Genomic DNA, 23,075 nt, shown 5'->3' with positions numbered 1-23,075 from the left:
CCACTTTAACAATGAGAAAAATCTGAACTATAAAATCATAACCTTTCTTGAACTCATCAGGGAGCTGAGGTTTCAGGTACCCAGGTGACATCAGTTCCAAAGGATTAGTGCCTACAAGGAGACGGAGGACACACAAACTGTCACTGTGACAGATCACAGGAGAGAAAGGACCAACTCACATACAGGCAATGACACATCAGCTAACGTTTTAGCAAATGGCCCGTACCTGAGCATGGGTCTCCAGTAGCTCAGGGCCCCAGACAGAGGGGAGTCTGCCCTTCCTTCCACATGCCTCCATTGACTAATTAAGAGAGATACTGGGGGCATGGCAGGAGCCTGGAGTGAGCCTCTCCCTTACCACCACCAAATATCAATGTTTCTGTGGAGAGGGGCATGAAATCCGATGCACTTCCCGAACCCTTTCACTTTTAGGAAACAAAAGTGTTAAACCACTGGGGGAAGAGCAGCAAAACCTGTTCCCTCCAGGGCACAGGAAAAGGGGCACTGCAGCTTGGGGAAAGGTGTACGAAAAAAGAAAGTCTACATGTGGGGTGTGGCAGGAAAGCCAGTATGAGCTTAAGACGCTATATCAGCACCAAGACCATGGTCTTCTAGCACTAGGGAACAGTCAGCAAACGCTCCTCAAAGACCAACCACAGGTAGACCCTGATGACCTTGGGAGGGGGGGCAAGAATGCTGAGAACACCCCACCCCACTCTGTGCAGACTCTCAAGGTTTGACTTAGGCTGGAAGAGAATCACAGAGCAACTCTGACTCCAGTGTAAGCTTAACACAGAGCGACAAGCAACAGCGTCTACTACTGGGGGAGATGCCACCTCTTTTGAAAAGGTGTTTAGGGAGGACTGACAGCTCAGAGTGGAGTAACGACACTGAGAAAAAGCCCCCAGTTAGGCACTTGGCAGTGCCAGCTCACCACTGAGGAATTTGATGCTCTGAAAGTAACCATAGCGACAACAAAACTCAAACCCAGTGCAACTCCTGATTCAACAGGCTAACAAAAGTGGTGCCCATTCCCAGGCACAAATATTAACCGCAATCTCTGTGGTTCTACTTGTGGTGTCCACCTTTAATAAAATATTCAAGAAATAACAACCCTTTGCCTAGAGATGAAGTAAGTAACCAGACTCTGCATACTCATATAGTGGAAATATAAGACAGGGATATTAAATATAAAAAATATGTTAAAAGATCTAGTGGAAAAGATAGCATGCATGAAGAGATGGAGTAATTACTGACGAGAGACAATAATTATAAGAAAGAATCAAGTGGAAATTCAAGGGGCAAAACACAATATCAGAGATGAAGAATTATTTCAATAGACTCATTAGCAGACTTAACACAGCTGAGGAAAGATTCAGAGAATCAAAGGTTAATAGCAACTACATAAACTGGAACACAAAGAAAAAAGAGTGAATAAAACAGAACTGAGGAACAAGAACTGTGATACAATATCAACAGGCCTAACAGACATGTAATTAGAGTCCCAAAAGAAACAGGAAAAGAGAATGGGGGAAAAGAAATATTTGTAATGATAATGGTCAACAATTTTTCATAAATAATAAAAGACATCAAACCTTAGATCCAAGAATATAAGTGTACCCTGAACAGGATGAATATCAAGCGCATGCGTACGTGTGCACACACACACAAATCCATCTAGACTTACCATAGTCTACCTGATGAAAATAAAGAAAAATTCTTAAAGGAAGCCAGAGAACAGGGACAAATGCATAGCCATAAGAAATACAGCTTACTTCTCATCACAAACTATGAAATAAGAAGACAATGAAGTGGCATTTTTAACATACCGAAAAGAACTTTCAACCCAGATTTCTACACCCAGCCAAAATATCTTTCAAAAATGAAGGTAAAATGATGACTTTCAGAAAAACAAAAGCTGGGAGAATTCATTGTCTGCAGACCTGCACTAGAAGAAGAGTCAAAAGGAGTTCTTCACACAGAAAAATTTTAGACAGAAACTTGGATTCACCCAAAGAAATAAAGAGCTCCAAAGATGCTAAAAACAGGTAAATATAAAATATTTAGTTTTCTCATTTTTATCCACTCTGAAAGATCAATATCTAAAGCAAAAACAGTAAAAATGTTTTGTGGGCTTTATAACATGTAAAAATAATACGTAAGACAATAATAACATAAAGGATGGAAAGAGGAAATTAGAAGTATATGCCTGTAAGTTTCACTACCCATTAAGTGACATAATATTATTTGCAGGTAAGCTGTGTTAGATTAAAGATGCATATTTTAGACTTGTCTAGGGAGACCATTAACATTTTTAAGAGTTTATCTAATAAGTCCATAGTGGAGATAAATTGGAGCAATAAAAAGACTCAGTTAAACCAAAAGCTGTCAGGAAAAGAGGGAAAAAATCAACAAGATACAAATAGGATCAGTACAAACACTCCAACAGGGCTCATGTGTTTAATCTTATTTGTCCTCCTCCCACCAAATTCCACTGAAATAAACTTGTTTATAAATATTTACATATACAATTGGCCTCTGTATCCATGGGTTCTGAATCTGTTGATTCAACCAACCACGGTTCAAAAATTTTTGAAAAAACACATTCCAGAAAGTTCCAAAAAGCAAAACTTGAATTTGACCCAGGTTGGCAACAACTGACATAGTATTTCCTTTCTATTTACAACTATTTATGTAGCATTTACATCATATTAGTTATTATAAGTAATCTAGAGATGATTTAAAGTATATGAGAGAATGTGCATAGGTTAGGTGTAAATGCGACAGCATTTCATTTAAGGGACCAGACAACCTGTGGATTCTGGTATCCATGAGGGGAGTCGGTGGGGGGGGGGGTGTTCCTGGAGCCAATGCCCCACGGATACTGAGGCAAGACTGTATATACTGTTTCATGTTGAATCCAAGAACAGTTACTGCCATATTGTTCCCCAGGAGCAGGTTCCATGCTATACACCTCAAGGTCAGATTTTGTATTTTCCAAGATAAACCAACATCATCATCGCTCCCATATCTATAATTTAAAGTTCCCAGAAATCTAAAGTTTTCGTTTGGTTCTTTTTCTTCAGATCAGAGCTCAGAGCAAGAGTGAGGCTTGTATCCTTCTGCTGCCTAACTCAAGTTGCCAATCAAGTCCAATAATATAAAAGCTGGCTAGATGGCTACAGGCTTGTATGAAGCATTCAAAGATGCTGGTCTTTTGACCTTTTAGCTGGATCGTACAAGATCACAGAGAATCTAGATCACACATACCACACCGGACCTCCTGGGAATCACTTCGCTGTCATTAATATTTTACAACTCATCCCTTCAGATAAAGTGTTTGTTTTTTGTTTGAGAAGTTCCTATCAGTGTTTGTTTGGAATTATGGACCGTTACAATTAACAGGGCCTAGCCTTCACCTCCATATGCGAAAACTCAGACTCCTCAGGTGGAAGCAGGCGTGGACTTGCCATACAGCTCAGGTTTTAGGGCCAGAGCTGGATCCAGAACTGGATCTAGAACTGGATCTCCAAGACTGACTCCCAAGCTTCTTTATCTTCCACATGCCATTCAGCTACTAGTGACAGGTGGTGTCACCACCTGTAAAGAAGTGCAGTCTGTGTGCTCTTTCTGATTGGACAGTTGGGATATTTGGACAGGTGTTCAGTAAACTGCATTTGTGATGAAACACATCTGTGTCTACCTGTGTTCATTCTGTAAGTCGTTAGCAGTCTGACTCTGACCTGGGCAGGCTGAACACATGCTAGGTTCTGTTCCTTCTCCTTTGAAAACTGAGCATACCTCAAAAATGGTGTTTTTTGAGGACAAATGAGTAAGCAGCCGTAACACGTTTAGGGCAGGACCAGGCATAAATGTGTGCTTGTTGTTGTTTTTACTATTATCACATGGATATATATTGTAGCAAAAAGTCTGAATTTAGAGACATGTGGATTGGCAATACACATTTTAAGGCTGATGCAAAAATATGTTAATAGATTAAGAATATTAGATAATCTTTTGAAAACTTACTTCAACAGTCCTTCTGCTGTTTAGTGTTCACCTTAATAAGATTAATTCTACCAACACTTTGTATAATCCAAATTTTAAACTGACACAAAGAATTAGAACAGAGAAATGACTGCCTCTAAGTACACGGAAGGTAATGCCATGAACCTCAGAATGCTGTTAGCGTCCGAAAACAACCACTCAGAAAAGAAAATCACGAACGAAAACGTAGCATTCCGTGTGGCCAAGTAAAAAATAAATACATTAAGTAATGAAACAAGGCCTTAAGATTCTTGAACAAGATTAATTTCAGTAAGAAATATGTTCATCTCTCTTTGAATGAATTTTATCAGCTGAGAATAAAGTGAAATGTAGGTAATTACTATATTGTTGGAGCTGAAGTCTGTGTGAGTACACAGATAATCGTACACAGTAATTGTAGACTAATTATTTCACTAGCACCTCTTTCTATAAGGAGTGAGTGAAGAGCCAGAAGCCACAAGATAACTTTGAGAGGAAGAAATAAGCACATTCATCAATTCTAACACTGCTAAAAATATTAGTGAATTTATTAACACTATCATAAATAAGGTTTATAGTTTCGTATCTACAGATGTTCACAAAATGTATCAAAGTAGCTGATTTTTCCAGACATATCCTACATAAATAGCATCCATAGTATCATTTTACGCTGTCACTAAAGTAGTCCTATTCAAATAAATTGGAATAAACTTGCATACAAATGTCTGTAATAAGTAGGGAAATTTAACCGGAATGCGAAACAGCCCTGTCGTTTGTGTCTGGTTCAGAATATTTATCATCAGCTGGAAACCTGGCCTTTCAAAGACATGCATGCATTTACATCCCAGCAAACTGTTTATTTCAATTCAAAGGATCACTTATTAAAGCTTATCCATGTATTTGCTTATTTGCAACTGCTTATTAAAGGAGATGAATATCAACATTAAGCATTTTTAGTGCTTGAAAACATGTCCTAAAATAAACTTTACTCTCATTGGAAATTCTTATTTCACTTTTACAAGGTTTACCTGCATAATCAAACGCCAAAGAAGATTTGTGAATTTGACCTTTGTCATCCCATTTATCAGACTATTAACTCAGTCTCACATCCATTTTTAAAAGGTTAGCATCTACTTTGCATTACCTTCTTCCAATTAAAATGAATAATACACAAAGGCAGGCACTAAAGTGGCTGCTCTTTACTAGTCTGATTCTACCAGCCTCTGAGACTAGAAATAGAAAGGGCTTATGACCATAATCTATTTGGAAATTATGACTTTCTACATTTTTTGGAAACTTACATGAATATTTGCTATCACTCACAAGAAAACTAGTAATATTTCAAATGGTTATTTTGTACTTTTTTTTAACACAAACAACCTGAAAGCATAGTCGATGTTCTATCTAATTATTCCAGATGCTAAATTCTTCATTTCCCTATTGTCTTTCATAATATAATTATAATATATAATATAATAAAAATATAGTTCAATATAAGAATATATTATAATTTTAATTATATATATTATATTATAAATATATCATATATATTATAAATTATAATATAAATTATATTATAAATTTCTATATTATAAACATTATAATTGTTATAAAATTATATAACATAATAATAACATAGTTCATAGAGATCGGTTTTGTAACATCCAAGTTCGTGGAACTTCCAAACATAGTTTTAGAATAAAATTTCACTGTGTACTAAGGGCAGGGATCTATTTTCCCTTTAAGAAAATTACTCAATATCCCAGTGAAAGCCAGATGCAGAAACAGGTGACCTTACTTTTGTATTCCAGGTGGAAGCCAGCAGCTGCCACGCTGATATCCGACTGGAAATGCAGGTAGAGTTGATTGGATGTGCTGTTGAGCAGTGCTGGCACCGTGGTACCTGTGAGAAGTGATGCAGGTTGAGCTTTAACATCAGTGATGCGTTCACTCTTCGCATTATAAAATCAGTAAGAATATCATACTAAGTGATATATGTTAGAAAAAGACGAATGTTATAGGGTATCACTTATATGTGAAATCTAAAATATAATACAAATGAATCTATTTACAAAACAGAAACAGACTCACAGGCATAGAAAACAAACTCATGGTTACCTAAGGGGAGAGGGAGGGAGGGAGGGAGGGATAAATTAAGAGTTTGGGATTAGTAGATGCACACCGCTGTATATAAAATAGATAAACACAAGGATTTACTGTAGAGCACAGGGACTATATTCATTAACTTGTAATAACTTATAATAACTTATAATTTTCAGATTATAATGGAAAATCATCTGAAAATATATACATATTTAACAGAATCACTTTGCTGCACACCTGAAACTAACACAATGTTGTAAGTCAACTATACTTCAAAAAAAGTCACTGAGGATATTTGTTTAGGTTTACAGATCCCTTTAACTTGTCTGATCGTCACATATTTAACCCAAGTATTGGCTCTGATGGTTATACTTTTAGCCGCTCTCTTCTTCCAGGTCCAGTAAGAAATTCCACATTTTCTTTGCCCTCCTCAGGCAGATGTGACATCTCTTTATCATATCAGTGAAAACACACAAATCTTTATGCTTTACCATTCATTTGATTCTTCACATTGCTTTCTTTTATCAACATAACCATTTGCTTTTTTTTTTTTTTTTACTTGTCATGAACAAGGGGACAAAGTCTCAACATGCAAGTCGTACGGAGGTTGGGGAAGCAGTTAGACTGTAGATCTGATGCAATATATTACCCAGAAGAGGTTGCTTTTGACTATATATTCTCTTCTCTATCCCTGTGTGACTCGTACTGAATAATGTTCTTTCTGAGATCTGCAAATGATTTCAATGAAACACACATGGAAAGGAAAATACAGGTTTATTTTACATAATGCCTCGTTTAATTAAAATGTTCTAACCTACATTATAGCAGCTGACAAATCAGGAGATTTAGTGATGCTGAGGACCAGGGTGACAAAAAAGCCATGGTACCCAAAGTGCTGAGGGAAAGCACGTGTTCATCAGCCAGAAGTGTAAAACGTGTGGTCGGAATGTATTATAATATGGGAAAACAATAAGCTAGCTTAAATCCCTTTTTACCTAAAGGGTACATGCTTGATATTCTACTGTATTCAAATCATTCTCTGAATAAGTACACACTTCCTATGTGTGAAGGAAATATCCATCACGTAAAACTCATCATGGTGCAGGCAAATTACTAGATGAAGATGATGCTAACATATAAAGAAAGAAATATAACTTTAAATAACAAAACAAGGAAATAAACTTATAATTATCCAAGACAGATGAAGAATATTGCAAGGATAATATCCTTTGTCACCCTTCACTCTCTGCTTAAATGATTCTAAGATCCTCCGACAGCTGTAATTAAATCAATGCCTCCAGGTAAGGACTCCAGCCATCCGTCCCATCACTTGGTTGTCAAAGGCTCTTGGAAGATGATGTGAACACAACTGAACTCATAATCATCCCTGCAGAGCCTGGTTGACCTCCTGCGTCCTCACGTCCATCCACACTGTTAACACCCACTGAAGTCCTCACATCAGAGGTCCCCTCCCTCTCCGTGACCTGTGCTGCCCTACAGGCAGCCATCAGGCCCTAACGAGCCAGTCTCCTCCATCCTTCTTGGTTTCACTCACTCCATCCCTCCATCTTTACCACCGTCATCCCAGCACAAGCCACCACTGCTATTACCCAGGATGAGGGGATAGTACTGCACTCCTAACTTGTTTCCTGAATCTACTGTTGCCTCAATCCAATTCATTCTCCACTCAGGAGTCTGAAAGCTCTTTTTAAGGTGGACACATGATTATGTCATGTTACAGTTCTCCTAGATTCCTGGTCATCTTAGGATAAAATTTCAGCCTCCTTGATTTGACCTAAAGACCCTGCCTGATCTAACTACTACCTGCATTTCTAGCTGCTTCTCACTACTCTATTTCACAGCTCACTTTCCCGTTCAAGGTGTTCCCATAACCGTAGTCTGGGTTGCTCTTTCCCTCTCCTCTATCCATTTTGCCTTTCTTATTCCTACTCATTCAAAAATCTCCACTCTTCTCAAATTAAGCCTCTTACTTATTCATTCAATAAGTACGTGTTTACCAGCCAGATGAGCCTTTTAACCACCTCTCCAAACAAATCAATTACTTTCTGACCTGGTGCAAAGCAGAGATTAGGATAGAGCCTCAAAGACTTGAACTTCATTAAATACTTAAGGACGATGAGCAGACTGATGTTGCCGTACAGAATATGGAAGCGTCAAGGTTCCCATTGGTCGGCTACTCCTCATCTTCACAGCAGTCGCCGCTTACAGCTCTTGTCTGAAATAGCCACCACTGATTTTCAAAGTCCTTTCTGCCTTCTCCCTGCACAGTCCTTATTCTGCACACAAAATAATCTTTTTACAAATGTATAATTCTTACAAATTTCATTTCTAGACATGGGTGTAAGAGATGTATTTTATTAAAATTCCAAATCAACTTCAATATGCTTTGAGGATTCCTCCTGCAAAATTTCATTATTGCGGATGCCCTCCCTGCCCCAGGATGGTAAACAGTCCCAGACTTGTGGGTTCTCTGCTTTTTACTTCCCATGGGCTCATTCCCCAAGCTCACACGGTCCCTTGGATCCCAGGAGTTCCAAGGCCTTTGACAGATGCTCTCGGCCTTTCTAAGTGCATCAGGCTACCACCGTCCTTCTGAGGTCCTGCCACCTCCATGTGACCCTGCAGGAATTCAATGATAACTTAAATTCCCAGAGGGAGCCCAGGCCTGGGGAACTCTCTAACCGTCTTTACTGTCAGTCTCCTCAAGCACTTCATCACCGCCCCCTCTGCTTTCAAAAGCTGAGATTCTTGCAAGAGCAGAGGGAGGAGAGGGTTTTCTCCATCTAGGCCAAGGCACAAGCAAAGACCTGGCTCTCTCATGGAATGAGGGTGGGAAAAATACCAGTGGAGTGAGATGCAAATAACACCCCAATAAAATATCCTATTCCAAATGCCAATGAGTTTTTATTGATTCCTAAAAATATATTCTAAAAATATATTAAGGACTTCTTGACCTTGGATCAGCATGTAGAGTCTCTTAAAAACTCTTTGGGTTTATAGTTTCACCCTCAGTTTGAAGATGTGCTTTAACTAGTAATGTGTATACTGACTGTGTCTTTGGCCAATCAGTATAAAGAGTGTTACTAGACTGTTTTGGAAGAAGAACAGTGATAAATGGAGGACAAAAGAAAACACCAGGTCCACTCCTTGAAGACTTTGTGTGTGTGTGGGCGCATGTGTATGCCCACACGTGTGTAAATTCTTTGGAAGCTGGATTCCCCACTTGAGATTTGGGGGGTGTCTCAATCCATTTCCCCTGCCTACCAAGGTGGGGCTGTCTCTGGGAGGTGGGGGTCTTTTCGGAGCAGAACTGTTAGCACACAATTCACTATAAGATACTCTTAATGTTTGCTGAATGATAAACATTTAGAAAATGACCTTGGTTTGTTATCTGACCTTTGTTATCTGACCTTGGTTTGTTATCTGACCTTGATTTGATGGAGGAAGATAGATAGATAGATACATACATACATACACAGACTTTGTTATCTGACCTTGGTTTGATGGATGAAGATAGATAGATACATACATACATAGACTTTTTTTCATTGCACAGTCATGGAGGGGGAAACATAGCCTATTCCTTCTGGTCAGCAGACACATATAAAGAGAGATTATTCCTTGAAACTAATTAATAGCTAATGGAGTGCAGATAGAGGAATGCTGCAAAGTGACCTTAAGACAAGGAGACATCCACCAAAAACTCCAGTTTTAACCCATTTTTGTTCAAATTGTATGACGTTTGCTGTCCTCTCACTCATGTATTATTTCTGTATATTTGGATAATGTCTGCAGAAAGAACAATGTTATCTAACCAGGTAAGTTTTAATTATAGCACCTGTACTACTTTCTGCCTGGTTTTACCTGTAACTTCAGGTCATCGGTGTATTTAATAGCCTCCAGCCCCCAGTCAAGTCATTTCCACACACAGGTACTCAACACACACTTTTGACTTTTTGTTTATCTTCCCTAACTGTGTTACAGTGGAATCAGAAAAACTGCTTCCACTCCCGACTCTGACACAAATCAGTTCTGTCACTGAAAACATTTGAATATGTTCTAATTCTGTAAAATAAAGATAATAGTACATCCCTTATATGTGAGTCCTACATGTGCTGTGTGTGTGAAAGTGCTCTGTGGATTATCACGTCCCCTCTAAATGTTATTAATTGCAGCAAGTAAATTCACGAACGACAGTACTGTTTGTACTTCTGTGATGAAATGTAGTCATTTGTTTTCCTATGAAAGATGCTGGATCTCAATGCCCCAGGTGGCCTATGAGGCATGCTGGGCGTGCTGGGAGGGCGCTAGGCGGCCGGCACCTGCTGCAGCCACAGAGAGCCCCGCCCTGCGCGCCCCTGCAGGGGCTCCCGCTTAGGGCTCCGCTCACAATGGACTCTCAGAAGCTTATTCCCACCGTTCAAAAATGCAACTGAGAGAGTTTTTAAAAACTGTTGCCACAGGCAGAATACTTTTGATCGCATTGTCTCACTGTGGCCTAGATAGAACCGCCCACACAGAAAGCTGAGAAATTGCATTACAGCTCTGCAGACTCCACTCGCAGCACACGGATATTTACTTTCCCTTAATCCCGATTGTCAGCTACAAATTGGTATGAATTTTGCTCTGTCTTATCCACTTAAAATTTATAAGCTTTCTACTTCCCAAAATGATTTTAAATGGCTTACAATGTGAGTCCTACATACACATGGCTATCTAGACAGGAAAGGAAAATCAAAAACTTGAATTTATTCAAGAAGTCAGTCAATCATTTTTCCGGAAATATGTACCTCTAACAACTACCCATTCTTGTTTGTTTTCAGTCAACAACTAACTTTTAAAATGGGTTCAGATTCTCCTCTGTAAATATTTTGAAAGTATCATAGGAACAAAAAAGTGTAAAACATATTTTAAACATTTTAAAACAGATTCAGATTTCATGGCTGATGTGTCATTTCTTCCATATAAAGTTAAAAAAAGACTCCTTTTAAAATATTCTAAATAATTTTTAACTTAAAGTTGCAAATATAGTACAGAAAACTCCCATATACCCACTATCTGGCCATATATTACATAATAATGATATCTATGTCTATGTTTCCACAATATATATGTGTGTAAAATTATTTTATTCTAAACCCTCTGTGAGCAAGTTGTAGACATGATGACTCATTTCTTATAAAAACTCACTGTGCATTTCTTCAAACAGAGCAGTTCTAAAAAAAACCCAAAAACAAAGACAAAAAAATCTAACACAGATGCAACAGTACCATGTATTCTACAGAAATCACTGGAATTTCGACAATCTGCCAATAATGGGTTTTCCAGCAAAAGTACTCCATCCATGATTACTTCCCTTCAGTTTTTTTTTTGTCTGGAATAGTTTCTTAGTCTTTCTTTCCCTTTCATGAACTTGATACTTTTGAAAGACACAAGCCACTTTTTGTGTGTAAAATATTTTTCAAAATCAATTTTTATTTTAGAAAATTATAATTCAAAAAATTATTTTTACAAATTATACCATGATAAAACTTAATAAAAATTGCTCATGTGAAATATTTTTCTTTAACATTTTATAAGTTAATCAAATGCATGCCTGAAAGGATTTGTTGTTATTGTTGCTTACATAGGGGGTTCTCACGATTTCAGTATTATATCAATATACATTTAAGCTGAGACTGCACTCGAACATAAGTTTAGAAAATGGCATTACCAAAGATTGGGAGTGAGTAGTTTAAAAAAAACAAAACAAAACATGCAGGGCTGCTGTGCAGTAATAAATCAGATGTTTTCACTGCCGTTAAGTCTCAGTGCAGCCAAACTTCAAAACCAGTCCTCCAAAAAAGATGAAGGCATTTAATAAAATGATTTTTCTTTAGCAACATAACCTCCAAAGAGAATGTCTGATGTTCTCTGTGACTAGATTCAGATGGTGATGCATTTTTGGCAAGAATATCAAAATGTGATGCTGTATTCTTCAGAGGTCACCATATATGCTGGCTCTCAGGGGTGTGAGGGAGCTGCCTTGGGATGCTTCCAGAGGCTAATTCAGGGCACTTCCTCTCAAACTCAGCTTTTAGTGACATCATGCTGGTTGTTTGAAATCAGCCCTGGTGGGGGTATTCACACACCACAGCAACTGCAATTCTAAGCCAAATCAAGCTTTTTTGTTCATATGTTTGTTTGTTTTGAGAGCAGGTTTATCAGTTCACCAATGCACAGGTGTCCTGATACTGGAGATCTTAACATGACTGCCTGAGGAAGGTGGTGTCTGCCAGGCTTCTCGACTCTTGAGCTACTTCTTTCCTCCTTTGCAGTGAATGAGGACTAGGTGGGGAGACGCACTGAGACTGTGGCTCTCTGTTCCTCACCGAAATCTCACACACTAGTTTTAGCATTCACTGATGTTCCAATGTGAGTCATTTACTGTCCTAATGGTTGCCAAACGGTGATTCTCTAATTCCATCTCCTTCTAGATTTATTAGTTTGGATTCTGCAAGGGAAGGCTTTCTCTTTCACTCATTCCGTTCACGCATGTATCTATTTACATCAGTATGGATCCATACATTTCTATTTTATACGAAATGGTTCCTCATGTGTGCTTTTCCCATCAGAGCCTTGGAGTCAGCAACTCCCCAAGAAGCACTAGCTCCTTTAAGGGAGAATGGTATGTAAAGTGATATCCAGAAACCTAGAATTGGGTATGAGGTGGGTTCATGGCTACTGGGGTTATTGTTTTACACCTCTCAAAAGACAGAGGTAGGAAATACGTACACACACACACACATCCACATCCACACGTATATTTTCCTCTATGTCTACAGCTATCCATATGAAGACCATGAGTTCACACCAATATCTCGAATTCAAATCCGTCACAACCAGCTCCATGCCAGCCTTCCTCATTTCCATGTTTCCAACTCCCTTCTCAGTCATTGAGAAAGCCAGTTCACATCGTCCTCCATATGTTTACTTATGTTCTCAGTTCTCACGTGTGTCCCCAACCTTCCATCTGTACCCCTACCCCCTTGCTCCACCACCTTACGTGGTCCCCAATTGTGCCAAACACGTCCAACACGCATATGAGAAAAGGAAAATCAGCCAATCTGAAGTTCATTCCCCCCCACACACACAATTAACTTCAGTGAGACACCCTGTTGGGTCCACAGGGTAATAACCCACTCTTTCTTCCCAGCTCGGGGGTCCGACAAAAGCGACCCGCTGCCTTCACATCAGCCCTCCTGCTCATGGACGACAAAGCTTTCTCCTTCACACCTGCGTTTTGGTGCTCTTGTTCTAAGACTCCCAACACTAGAGAAACTGTTATGTATATAGAAGAGCCTCCTAGAGAAATGTCAGCATTGAGTGTTCTCTTGCAGTTTGTCAGTGTTTGATGATTCCGATTCACAGAAACAAGGGGATCGGTGCCATCTTACCTGAAAAACTTCCTAGTCTCGGTGCAGTCACATCACCGCCGTCGTAAATCTCAAGAGAGTCCCAGTTCTGCTCTGTGGCAAAACTGATGACTTGAATCTACCAAACAATAATAGTAACTTAATATTTATTTTTTGCTTAATAAAATTAGACTAGTCCAATAGGGTTTTCATGAAATTAAAAGTATACATGTAAGAGAATAGCGAAACCAAAGAAAATAGATCATGGAAGTGACATCCAAAAACTTCTACAAATAGCATTTCTGATAGATTTTATTCTAAAAGTCTATCATTTTTATTTCAAATGCAGAAATATGATTAGAAACACTCTGTAGAAATGGTAAGAAAAGAGAAACAGGTTATGGTTTATGTATTTAGAATAACCAATACAAAAAGGGGAAACAAAGAAAGGAAAAACCCGTGGACACAAGCTTTGTTTATTAGTAGACTCTGGGCTTTGAGAACTTACCTGAATTCCTGATCCCTCTGTAACTATGATCTTCCATATACAGTTTAAGTTGTTACCATATGGTTCAGGGTAGCCGGGGGATAAAATTGTACCTCTCCGTTGAGTGAAATTGCCACTGCAGGGGACTAAAAGACAAACCCGTATTTAGTAAAAATAAAGTACAGTGAAGAACAACATTAATTTTGTACTTAGTGTTCTTTCACTGTGTGATCAGCTATTAAGAGATATTTTACATGGACTATGGTACTTTAACTGGCATTTTTAGCCAAGGTCAAATTTAGTCTGTTCTCTCTCTTTTTTTTTTTTTTTTAACATCTTTAATGGAGCATAATTGCTTTACAATGGTGTGTTGGTTTCTGTTTTATAACAAAGTGAATCAGCTATACATATACATACACCCCCATATCTCCTCCCTCTTGTGTCTCCCTCCCACCTAGTCTGTTCTCTTTTAAATGATCAATACCATAGATTATTATCCGCTATGCTGCTAAGTCTCAGGCACTAACGATGTCATCTCTGAAGTGAATTCTGTTTAGAGTAACTGATCTACTACAATTTAAGAAGCTCTGCAGAGTTTTCTATACGCAGACACACAACCCAAAATGATATTAATGGCATTTATGAGCAAATCCAGAGAGGAGAAGAGACGCTTAAAATGCACAGATGAATTCAAGTGCTAAATCATGATTGCACTGGAGGTTCTTACACAAAATGAAGCAAATAAACTATAACTAACAATGGCATTGTTATTCAGGCTGCGTTAACCTATTACTTTTCAGACTTTCATCAGCACCAATTTATTAAAAGGGCATTACACAAGTAATATAACAAATCAACACTGTAGTGATTTTTCCCGCAAATGAAATTATGTTGTGTACCCATGGCTTGAGGTGGCATACTTGATAAGCATCGAGAAGGAACACATGTTTCATACTTGTTAATCTGATGAGTTGCCCCATGCAACAATAAGTTTTAGGGTTTGGCTGCTACTCAATTATTTCTGATAACCTGCCCTTTAAATAGGTCTGGAGCATGGGTCAGTTCATGTGGACTGAAGCGCAGCTCTTCAGTGCTGCTGTGAACCTGGGACGGAGGACCACGTGCAAGTTATCCCGCCTTAGGGACACACGCTTACCTACGCAGCTTGGGATTGTGTCATTCCACTGAGCGAGAGCGTTGGGCACGGACTGACAGCGGATGGCCATGGAGCCCTGGAGTAGGTATCCCGGGTTACACTCAAAGCGAACGATGGAGCCTGCTGAAAACTCCAAACCAATTCTCCTCCCATATCTGGGCTCGGGGACAGAGCTGCACTGGGTGTCACTGGTCCGAGGAACAGCTAGAGGCAAGACACACAACACAACCATCTGCATGTGCATCGTGAAGCCACGATATTTCCTTGAAAATAGAATTTAAGATGAGTCTAGAAAGAATTTATGTTAATGTGGAAATTAATAATGCCTTTCACAGTCTCTGTAGGGGACGATTTAGGGAGCACTTTCACATCTACACGCATCTTCATGTCAACCCTGAGGACCACCTTGTATTCCCATTTCTGACGAGGAAAACATGACATATGGAGAATTAGTGCTCTATGAGGACTGAGTGGCATTCATGCATTTACAATTAATTAAGCACCCAGATCATTGCGCCAGTGATCATGAGATGACTAAGAACTTGTACTTATCCTCGAGGACCTCAGACTCTAGTAAGAAAAGCTGTTACATAAAGGATTATTTATAAATGGCCATGGTGATTTAATAGCAAAATTAAAAATAGAACTACCATATGATCCAGCAATCCCACTTCTGGGTATTTATCTGAAGGAAATGAAATCACTATCCTGGAGAGATATCTGCACCACCATGTACATAACAGCATTATTTGCCATAGCCTAGCTATGGAAACAACCTCCATGTCCACCAATGGATAAATAATATCATACATACAATGGAATATTATTCGGCCATTTAGAAAGGAAGGAAATCCTGCCATTTGCAACAACATGGATGGACCCATAGGACATTACGCTAAGTGGAATAAGCCTGTCACAGAGGACAAATGCCGCATGGTCCCACGCACGTGAAGCAATTAAGAGAGACAAACTTATAGAAGCAGAGAGCAGATGGTGCCTGCCAGGAGCTAGGGGAGCGGCAAGTGCGGAGCTGCTGTTAAACAGGTATAAAGTTTGTCATGTAAGACGCCCAAGTCCTAAAGATCTGCCATACAAAGCTGTGCCTATAGTTAATGGCGCTGTATTATGCACTGCTAATTTTAACAACGTAATCCGTTCATTTTAAACAATGATTTAAAGGATTTAACCTGAGAAGGTAAATCTCATGTTACCATAATTAAAAAAACCCCACATACCACAGGAAAACGTACAATTAAACAATTCATTCTGTACAGAAAGACTTGGGAGGGAACAGAGGGGAATGGGAGTTTGCACCACGGTCTGAGAGGAGAGCTGGTAATAAGACCCAGCCGATGGCCTCATTCCCAGGGGTCTTCCCATTGGACCAGCGATTCTCCGAGGTGGGAGGTGGGGATGGGAGAGCAGTTTGGGGCTGGAGGGAGTGCTGACACTTCCCCAGCGTGTCTAATATTATACCTGTCTGTTTGGAAATGAAAAAAAGAGACTATACAGCAAAGAACAAAGTTTAATAATAGATTCCAGCTGGTGGGGACATCATTTGGCCTGAAGGTTGTGAGAAAGATAACGAGGTGCTCTGACGCTGACAGCTGGTTGCTGCCCGGCCGGAGAGCTGGCCGTCCTCCTGTTGACCACACACAATCTCTGAGGCCACTGCCTGTTTGTGATCACAAGCAATATCGGGGACACTACGCAAGCCACAGAAGAGAACAGAAATTCCCCTCCAGACGAACATGAATCATGACCTCTACTAATCACAGTTGCAGCCCTGCTCTGTTCCTTCTACACCCGACATAAAAACAAAGGTGCCCATCGTCACAGTGAACCCGACAGCGCTGAATCCAAAGCAGAATCATGCTGCCTGCGGTCCCGCCCCAAGTCACCCAGCACAAGCCTGCATCCTGTAACTACCCCCCACCCCCTACTTTCTTCTTGTCCCCGGGTTCTCCACGGTGTGTGGCTCTTGTGGTCTCTGATGCTGGGCCTGGTGGCTGAGCCTCATTCCGGTGAGACGTGTACTCAGGTTGTAGATCAGAATTCACTGACAGGCAGTGAATTATCGCCGTAAGAGACTTTTCTATTTATAAAAAGAGGCACGAGATAAAGTTTGAAAAATACTTCAGCGGCAAAGGGGTCTGCCACCCCAAACGGACTCTTTGAGAAATAGAGCCACAAGGTGTGCACTTGGGAGTCTGCATTTTTGGCTTCTGTCCCTGAGTTAAAAGTCAGTTTATGTTTATTGTCTCCAAGACCCCGTTCCTCTCCGTCCTCGTGTGCCTTCATTCGAAAGGGGCCATTTTATTTAAAAATAATCCTTCTGTCTTTAAGATCCTTTCCCTAATACACTGGCATCTTGTTTTGAATTGAACCTGAACAATAACGGACACCATTTGGGTAAATTGCTGGTCAGGAAGCAATTCTATGAGAATGGAAGTCAGAAGACTGTTTTGATGAAACTATGTTTCAATTCAGTGTTGAAATATTTTTGATCAGAAGGCAAAACTTAATAAAATTGTATACTGTCTAATAGCTATAGTCAATAAAATTAATGATACTACAGAATGTTCTTTTCTATAACTGAAAACAATGCAGAATATAAAATATTCTATTGTAATAAAATATGGCTTAAAACTTATATTTGCCATATTTTTTATGTCTGGGTTTTTTGTTACAGTTGAACAGTAGCATGAGAGCGATAAATAAATAAATAAACAAATGAATAAAATGATATTCCACAATCAATTCTTGAGAATTTTTTACAAATATGGAGAAATATCTCCAATATTAACTGTTCAGTTTGTCCTGAACTACTTGGGAAGCACCCTGTATTCGTGGCCAAGTTTCCACACTTGTCTAAGTGGCCTCACACACAGCATTTTTCCAGGGTATCACGAATGAGGAGAAACACACCACTGAGGGTCATCTGTAGACATGTCACTATTAAACCTTTCTTCATGAACTCCAGAGTTGTCTATTCTCAAGGAAAATAACAATAAATGAATAATACCTGCATTTGAATGAAATGATGGAGGACAACTTTTAGAGGAAGAAGTTTGCAAAGCGAAGAAACCAATTTTAAGTATCTGAGAAAGTGGGACAGAGGAAACCTAGGAAATAGAGGCATCAAAACTGCATGTAATATCTGGGGGAAAATGCCAGCAGTTAATCCATGCTGATGAACTTCTCCCTTTCAGCCCGTCCTCTGGGGCTTGCCCTCACCTGGAGGTTTCGGGCCACATCAGAGAGAAATTCTATTCCGGTAGCCATTATTCTCCATCTTTCAGTAAATGCTGTACACTACTGTGAAGCACAATTGAAATCAGCCCAGTGCCAAGTGGACAGGGAACGGGGTCAGCCTGGAACAGAGGGTGATGAACACAGTGACCGGCTTCTCAGGCTGAGGATTGTGTTGGTTCAGAGACCGGGTGGTATTCTCTGGGACTTTCAGGACACTGAAAACGGGCGATATTGTGAATATGGGGAAAAGAGGAACATCACGTGATGGAATCTTACATCACCACAAATGCTCTAAGCCACAGATATGTGCATGCAGTTCTTTTACTGCACCTCTTTTAGAGTAGGTGGAGTGAAAAAGAACAACAACGATAATAAAATAAACCTGAATGCAGACAAGAGTAACTTGTCCAAGTGAAGCAGTCTTTCCTATTTCATTTAGTGACAGAGGGACATATTCTGTTTCTGAAAATCACTCTGTTCTCGCAGTTTAAAAATCTGATTTGACAAGCCATTACTAGTCGGTGAATTCAAGCATACATCACTGAATTATGCACAAAACTTTATGCTCAATCTTCTTTGTAAAAAGTATGCATTTTATAAGCTCTTGAAACAAAATGTGAGTTTCTTAGAAGTGGAAAACCAACTAAGCTGTATAATTTACGCCATCTGAGGAAACATGAGGCCTGGGGGAAAATCAACCAAAACATGTATCTGCATGCCTAGGAAGGACCTCAAGCAAAGAAAACCTTACTGTAAATTCCTCCTACCCAAACTTAGAAAAAGCATTTCCATCTCTCTAGCTCTGTTTCTGGTATCTGTTTATTTTAGGAAAACCCTGGCAGAGGACAGTCCTGATAGCTGCTGAGTCTGGGAGACTGGCAGCTGGAAGGCTAAAGGCAGGGTGCTGTGTCAGGTGAGGCTGGGAGACGAGAAATGTGACCTGGAAAGACAAAGATGTGGCCAGCTGGCATTTGTAAGTTGTGCACAGTGGGGAGGTTTGATATAAAAGCACGGCTTCATTTTCCCTTTGAAATATTCAGTAAGTCCTGCACGGCTTACTAATTTTGGTGTGAGTGAGTTATTTTGAGGGAACTGAAAGGCGGGTTGAATTCTACACTGAAACACACAAGAAAAACAGACTATCTGTGGAAAGAGCAGGCGCAAATGTAAGACAATTGCAAATAGTAGTGTATTGACGAGACGCTGTCAACCACCAAGTTTAACACAGACACATTCAGTCGTGTGCACAGACAGAGAAGAGAGGCAGAGGGTAGTGTAGACAGTTTTCATAAATGAGGATGTGCCTCAGAGTAAGTAGCAAAGGAGAAAAGAATACTTGCTCTGCCTTTGTTGGTCTCTGTGGCCACATAGCTTGTTTCTTGTGTTGATTCCAGTGTTAACAAGGTTGATTCTAGTATTAAAAGGTGTGTATTTTGGGCCAGAAAAAGTCTCTAAGTGCAACATAACTACTTCACAGAATAGAATCAAAGGGACTTTAATGAGAGCGGGTTTCGTGTACCAAGAGGATGCTGGGCTTTTCTCCAGCCCTGGCAGGTGTCACGGCGGTGGTGCTTGACGGCCACTAGTTGGTAGGCCAGACTGCAATGAGCACAATAGCCATGAGCAGCAATAAAATCACCGTCATCATCCCACTAGAGAACCCAAACTCACGTTCTCGACTTTATTCACCATCCTAGAGACAGCTCTTCTGGACAGTGTAGGAAAGGGGACCCCCACCGGGGGTGTGGAGAGACAGCGCTTAACTTGCTAAGAAACAGTAGGTGAGTCTCCAACACGGCGGGTTTCTGAGGACTATTTGATTTTTAGGTTTGCATTGACCTAGAAGACCTTGACATTAGGGGTAGTATATTTTCTATGGAGTGACAAAGAGCATTAAAACCTGTAGAACCACATCTACTGATCGCAGGTTCTGCCAGTCTCTTGGTCCCAGAGCTTAGGAAGAGGAGGGGCAGCTATGGGAACCCCCACCATGGACATTCAGGGAATTCCAGGGTGCTAGCGAGTGGGGATGGAGGGGGGGGTTTCTCCTGGATGCATAAAAGGAAATCTAAAACACCCTGAACACGTTCATGTTTAAAGGCAAGCACTGTACTCCTCCTAAGTGTTCAAGGGAGATGTTACAGTGTCCAGAAGTGACTGTTAGAATGATTACAGGGACTCGCTCCAGGAGGACGCACTGTGGTGTGAAGGGTCATCCCATTAGCCTTCTTGGGTGCCCATGTGTCCTCAGGCACCCTCTTACCTCCCTCACTTCTCAATGTATCCTTCTACTCCAAAGCAGCACGGAAAGCAAACAAGCAAATAAAACCCAGCAGAGACATAAAAGTTACAATACTTTGTAAAAAAAAGCCTCTATACTTCCATTTCTTCACCAGATCAGAGGGGCAGCTACATCCTCACCACCACCGTCTCCGTGTTATTCACCAGGATGACACGGAGGGCCGGAGCTGCCTGGGTCGCGCACTACGGGTTTTTTGTACCTGACACCTGCACTCATTCCTCACCCAAGTCTGAACAGCTCTTTACGACAGAACTGTCTGTGAACAAGGGTTACACAGCCCATAGCCATGCAAGTCAGAAAGTCCCTGTGCAATTTTAAGCTTTAATAACTTATGGAGGAATGGAGTCGTAAGTGGTATGTGAAAGCACTATTCAGAAAGTTTTTACACAATAGAGTTCAAATAATTTCTAGGCTTCCACTAAACTACTATCTTTCAGAAGGCCATGTTCAATTTAACTTTTGAGATGTACTGAAAACTTTCCCAGGTGCTCCTGAGTGATTTATAAATTGCATTCATGATCCTAGCTCTTTAGCTCCAAAGAATTTGGCTTTGATAAAAAGACATCCATGTTTGCATAAACTCACTGTAGGAACAAAGCAAGGTAAGGAGATATATTGGAACTTCAGAAGAAATTCTGAGTATGTCAGAGACATATTCTTAAGTTAGAAGAAATATTGAGTACGTTAGAGACATATTCTTAAGTGCAAGGAAAATATATTCCTTCTATAAATGATTTCCTCTTCTTTTCACTTTTATGTATGTTATACATTTTAATGATAATATGTTGCTTTAAAACAAGAAATATGATTTTAAAAACCATGACTTCTGAAGATAACATGTGTAAACAGGACAGACATAGGGTCATGTGCTTCAGATATTTTATTTGATAATCTGATCAATTTTCTAATCTTCATCAAAAATTAAAGGAAGTCCCTGATTGAGGCAGACAATGCCAGGAACTTGAATTTTTCCAGGACAAAAAATGTACTTAAACCAATCGGTCCAGTTTCCTTAGAGGTCATGCCAACTTACTTTGGTTTGTGAATCTGCTTCTGCAAAGTAACACAGAATTTATTTAAAGAAAATTAGAAGTGGGTGAGAGGTGAGTTGCCTAAACTGGACCCTCTCCTATAAAGTTCATTTTAAAAAATACTGGTTTAATTATTTATATTTTAACAAAGGTTTAATTAGAACAATGTAACTCATTTTAACATAATAGCATCATCACCCAAGCAATTGCTCCTTAAACTAGATTAGAGGTATTTTCCCTCTTACCTGCCCATCAAACATCATTCTCACTCTTTCCATAACTTTTAAATCATCTTATTGCCGAACACTGAAGGGTTTTTATCGTGAAATATTTTGAGGCCATACATTTCACAGTGTGCGATTATCAAAAATCATTTATGAATGATATGACAGATCGTTACTCTCTATAATTTTATGAAAAACATGATGTTGTTAAGCACGTTTTCTGGAGGAGTCTTTATTAAAGGAAAAAAACCATTGCCAGAAAGTGATTCCCCTCCACTTCTGAAGAAAATGTTCAAGAGCGGCCTGTAATCTATCCAGCCTCCAGCAAAATTGAGACCTAGAAAAGCTAAGTATTCTTAGTTAGTTTATCGCTGAAGATGACAACCTCTTTCCCATCTCAGCTGTACAGGCATCGCAAGTCAGATCCAGAGTCAGGCTCTGTGCCTCTGAAAGTAGATGGACAGCCCATAGGGTGTTTTTTCAAATTCATGTAATGGATATGCAAACTGAAGGCGAACTAGAAACAGGAAAAAAAACTGCACTGTTCAGAAACTTTGTGCAATCCCAAGCATTCTGAATAAGCTCCAAATTCAAAAATAATTATAAAGGGGTGAACGTGCCTGAAGTTAATAGAATACAGCGAAATAAAATAGGTATTTCAAGGGATAGAAACATGGATGGTATTTTGGATTTAGTTTGGTTTTGTTACATTTCCTTGACAATTAGTACTTACAGTAAGATTTGAAGATGCACCATGCGTTTTAAGTGTATTTCATTAAGACAGTTACTAAAATCTATTACGAAAAATTTTACTTAATTTTAACTAGGTTAGGCGAAGTATTATAATACATTTGAAATCATTTTGCAAATTGTGTTGCGCTATATAGTAAGGTAATCTAATCAGTATTTGTTTCGTCATCATGCCAGATAATCGAAGCATTATTCTATCTTTGTCTTAGAAGTATCACATTTAATTGTCAAAAGAAAAATCTTTAATATTTTTACTAAATAATTTCATTCTAAATACACGGATACCCTCAAATTCTTAAATATTAAGAAAAAGTGCAACTCAGATG

At 39.5% G+C, this 23,075-nt stretch overlaps 1 protein-coding gene across 1 annotated transcript in view; it reads right to left on the bottom strand.

Annotated features, from left to right (window-relative positions):
* The window catches only part of CSMD1 (CUB and Sushi multiple domains 1), a 1,889,718-nt gene that overhangs the window by 177,369 nt on the left and 1,689,274 nt on the right, over window positions 1-23,075 (bottom strand). The window contains exons 35-38 of the mRNA XM_068531988.1: window positions 15,188-15,391; window positions 14,053-14,177; window positions 13,587-13,683; window positions 5,825-5,929 (exon numbers count right to left, since the gene is read on the bottom strand). Of these exons, the coding sequence (XP_068388089.1) occupies window positions 5,825-5,929; window positions 13,587-13,683; window positions 14,053-14,177; window positions 15,188-15,391 (531 nt within the window). The remainder of the gene's footprint in view (window positions 1-5,824; window positions 5,930-13,586; window positions 13,684-14,052; window positions 14,178-15,187; window positions 15,392-23,075) is intronic.

The sequence above is a fragment of the Eschrichtius robustus genome, chromosome 21, assembly GCF_028021215.1.
Source record: "Eschrichtius robustus isolate mEscRob2 chromosome 21, mEscRob2.pri, whole genome shotgun sequence".
Lineage (NCBI taxonomy): Eukaryota > Metazoa > Chordata > Mammalia > Artiodactyla > Eschrichtiidae > Eschrichtius > Eschrichtius robustus.
Note: the sequence above shows the minus strand (reverse complement) of the source record. Positions and strands in the feature narration are given on the sequence as shown.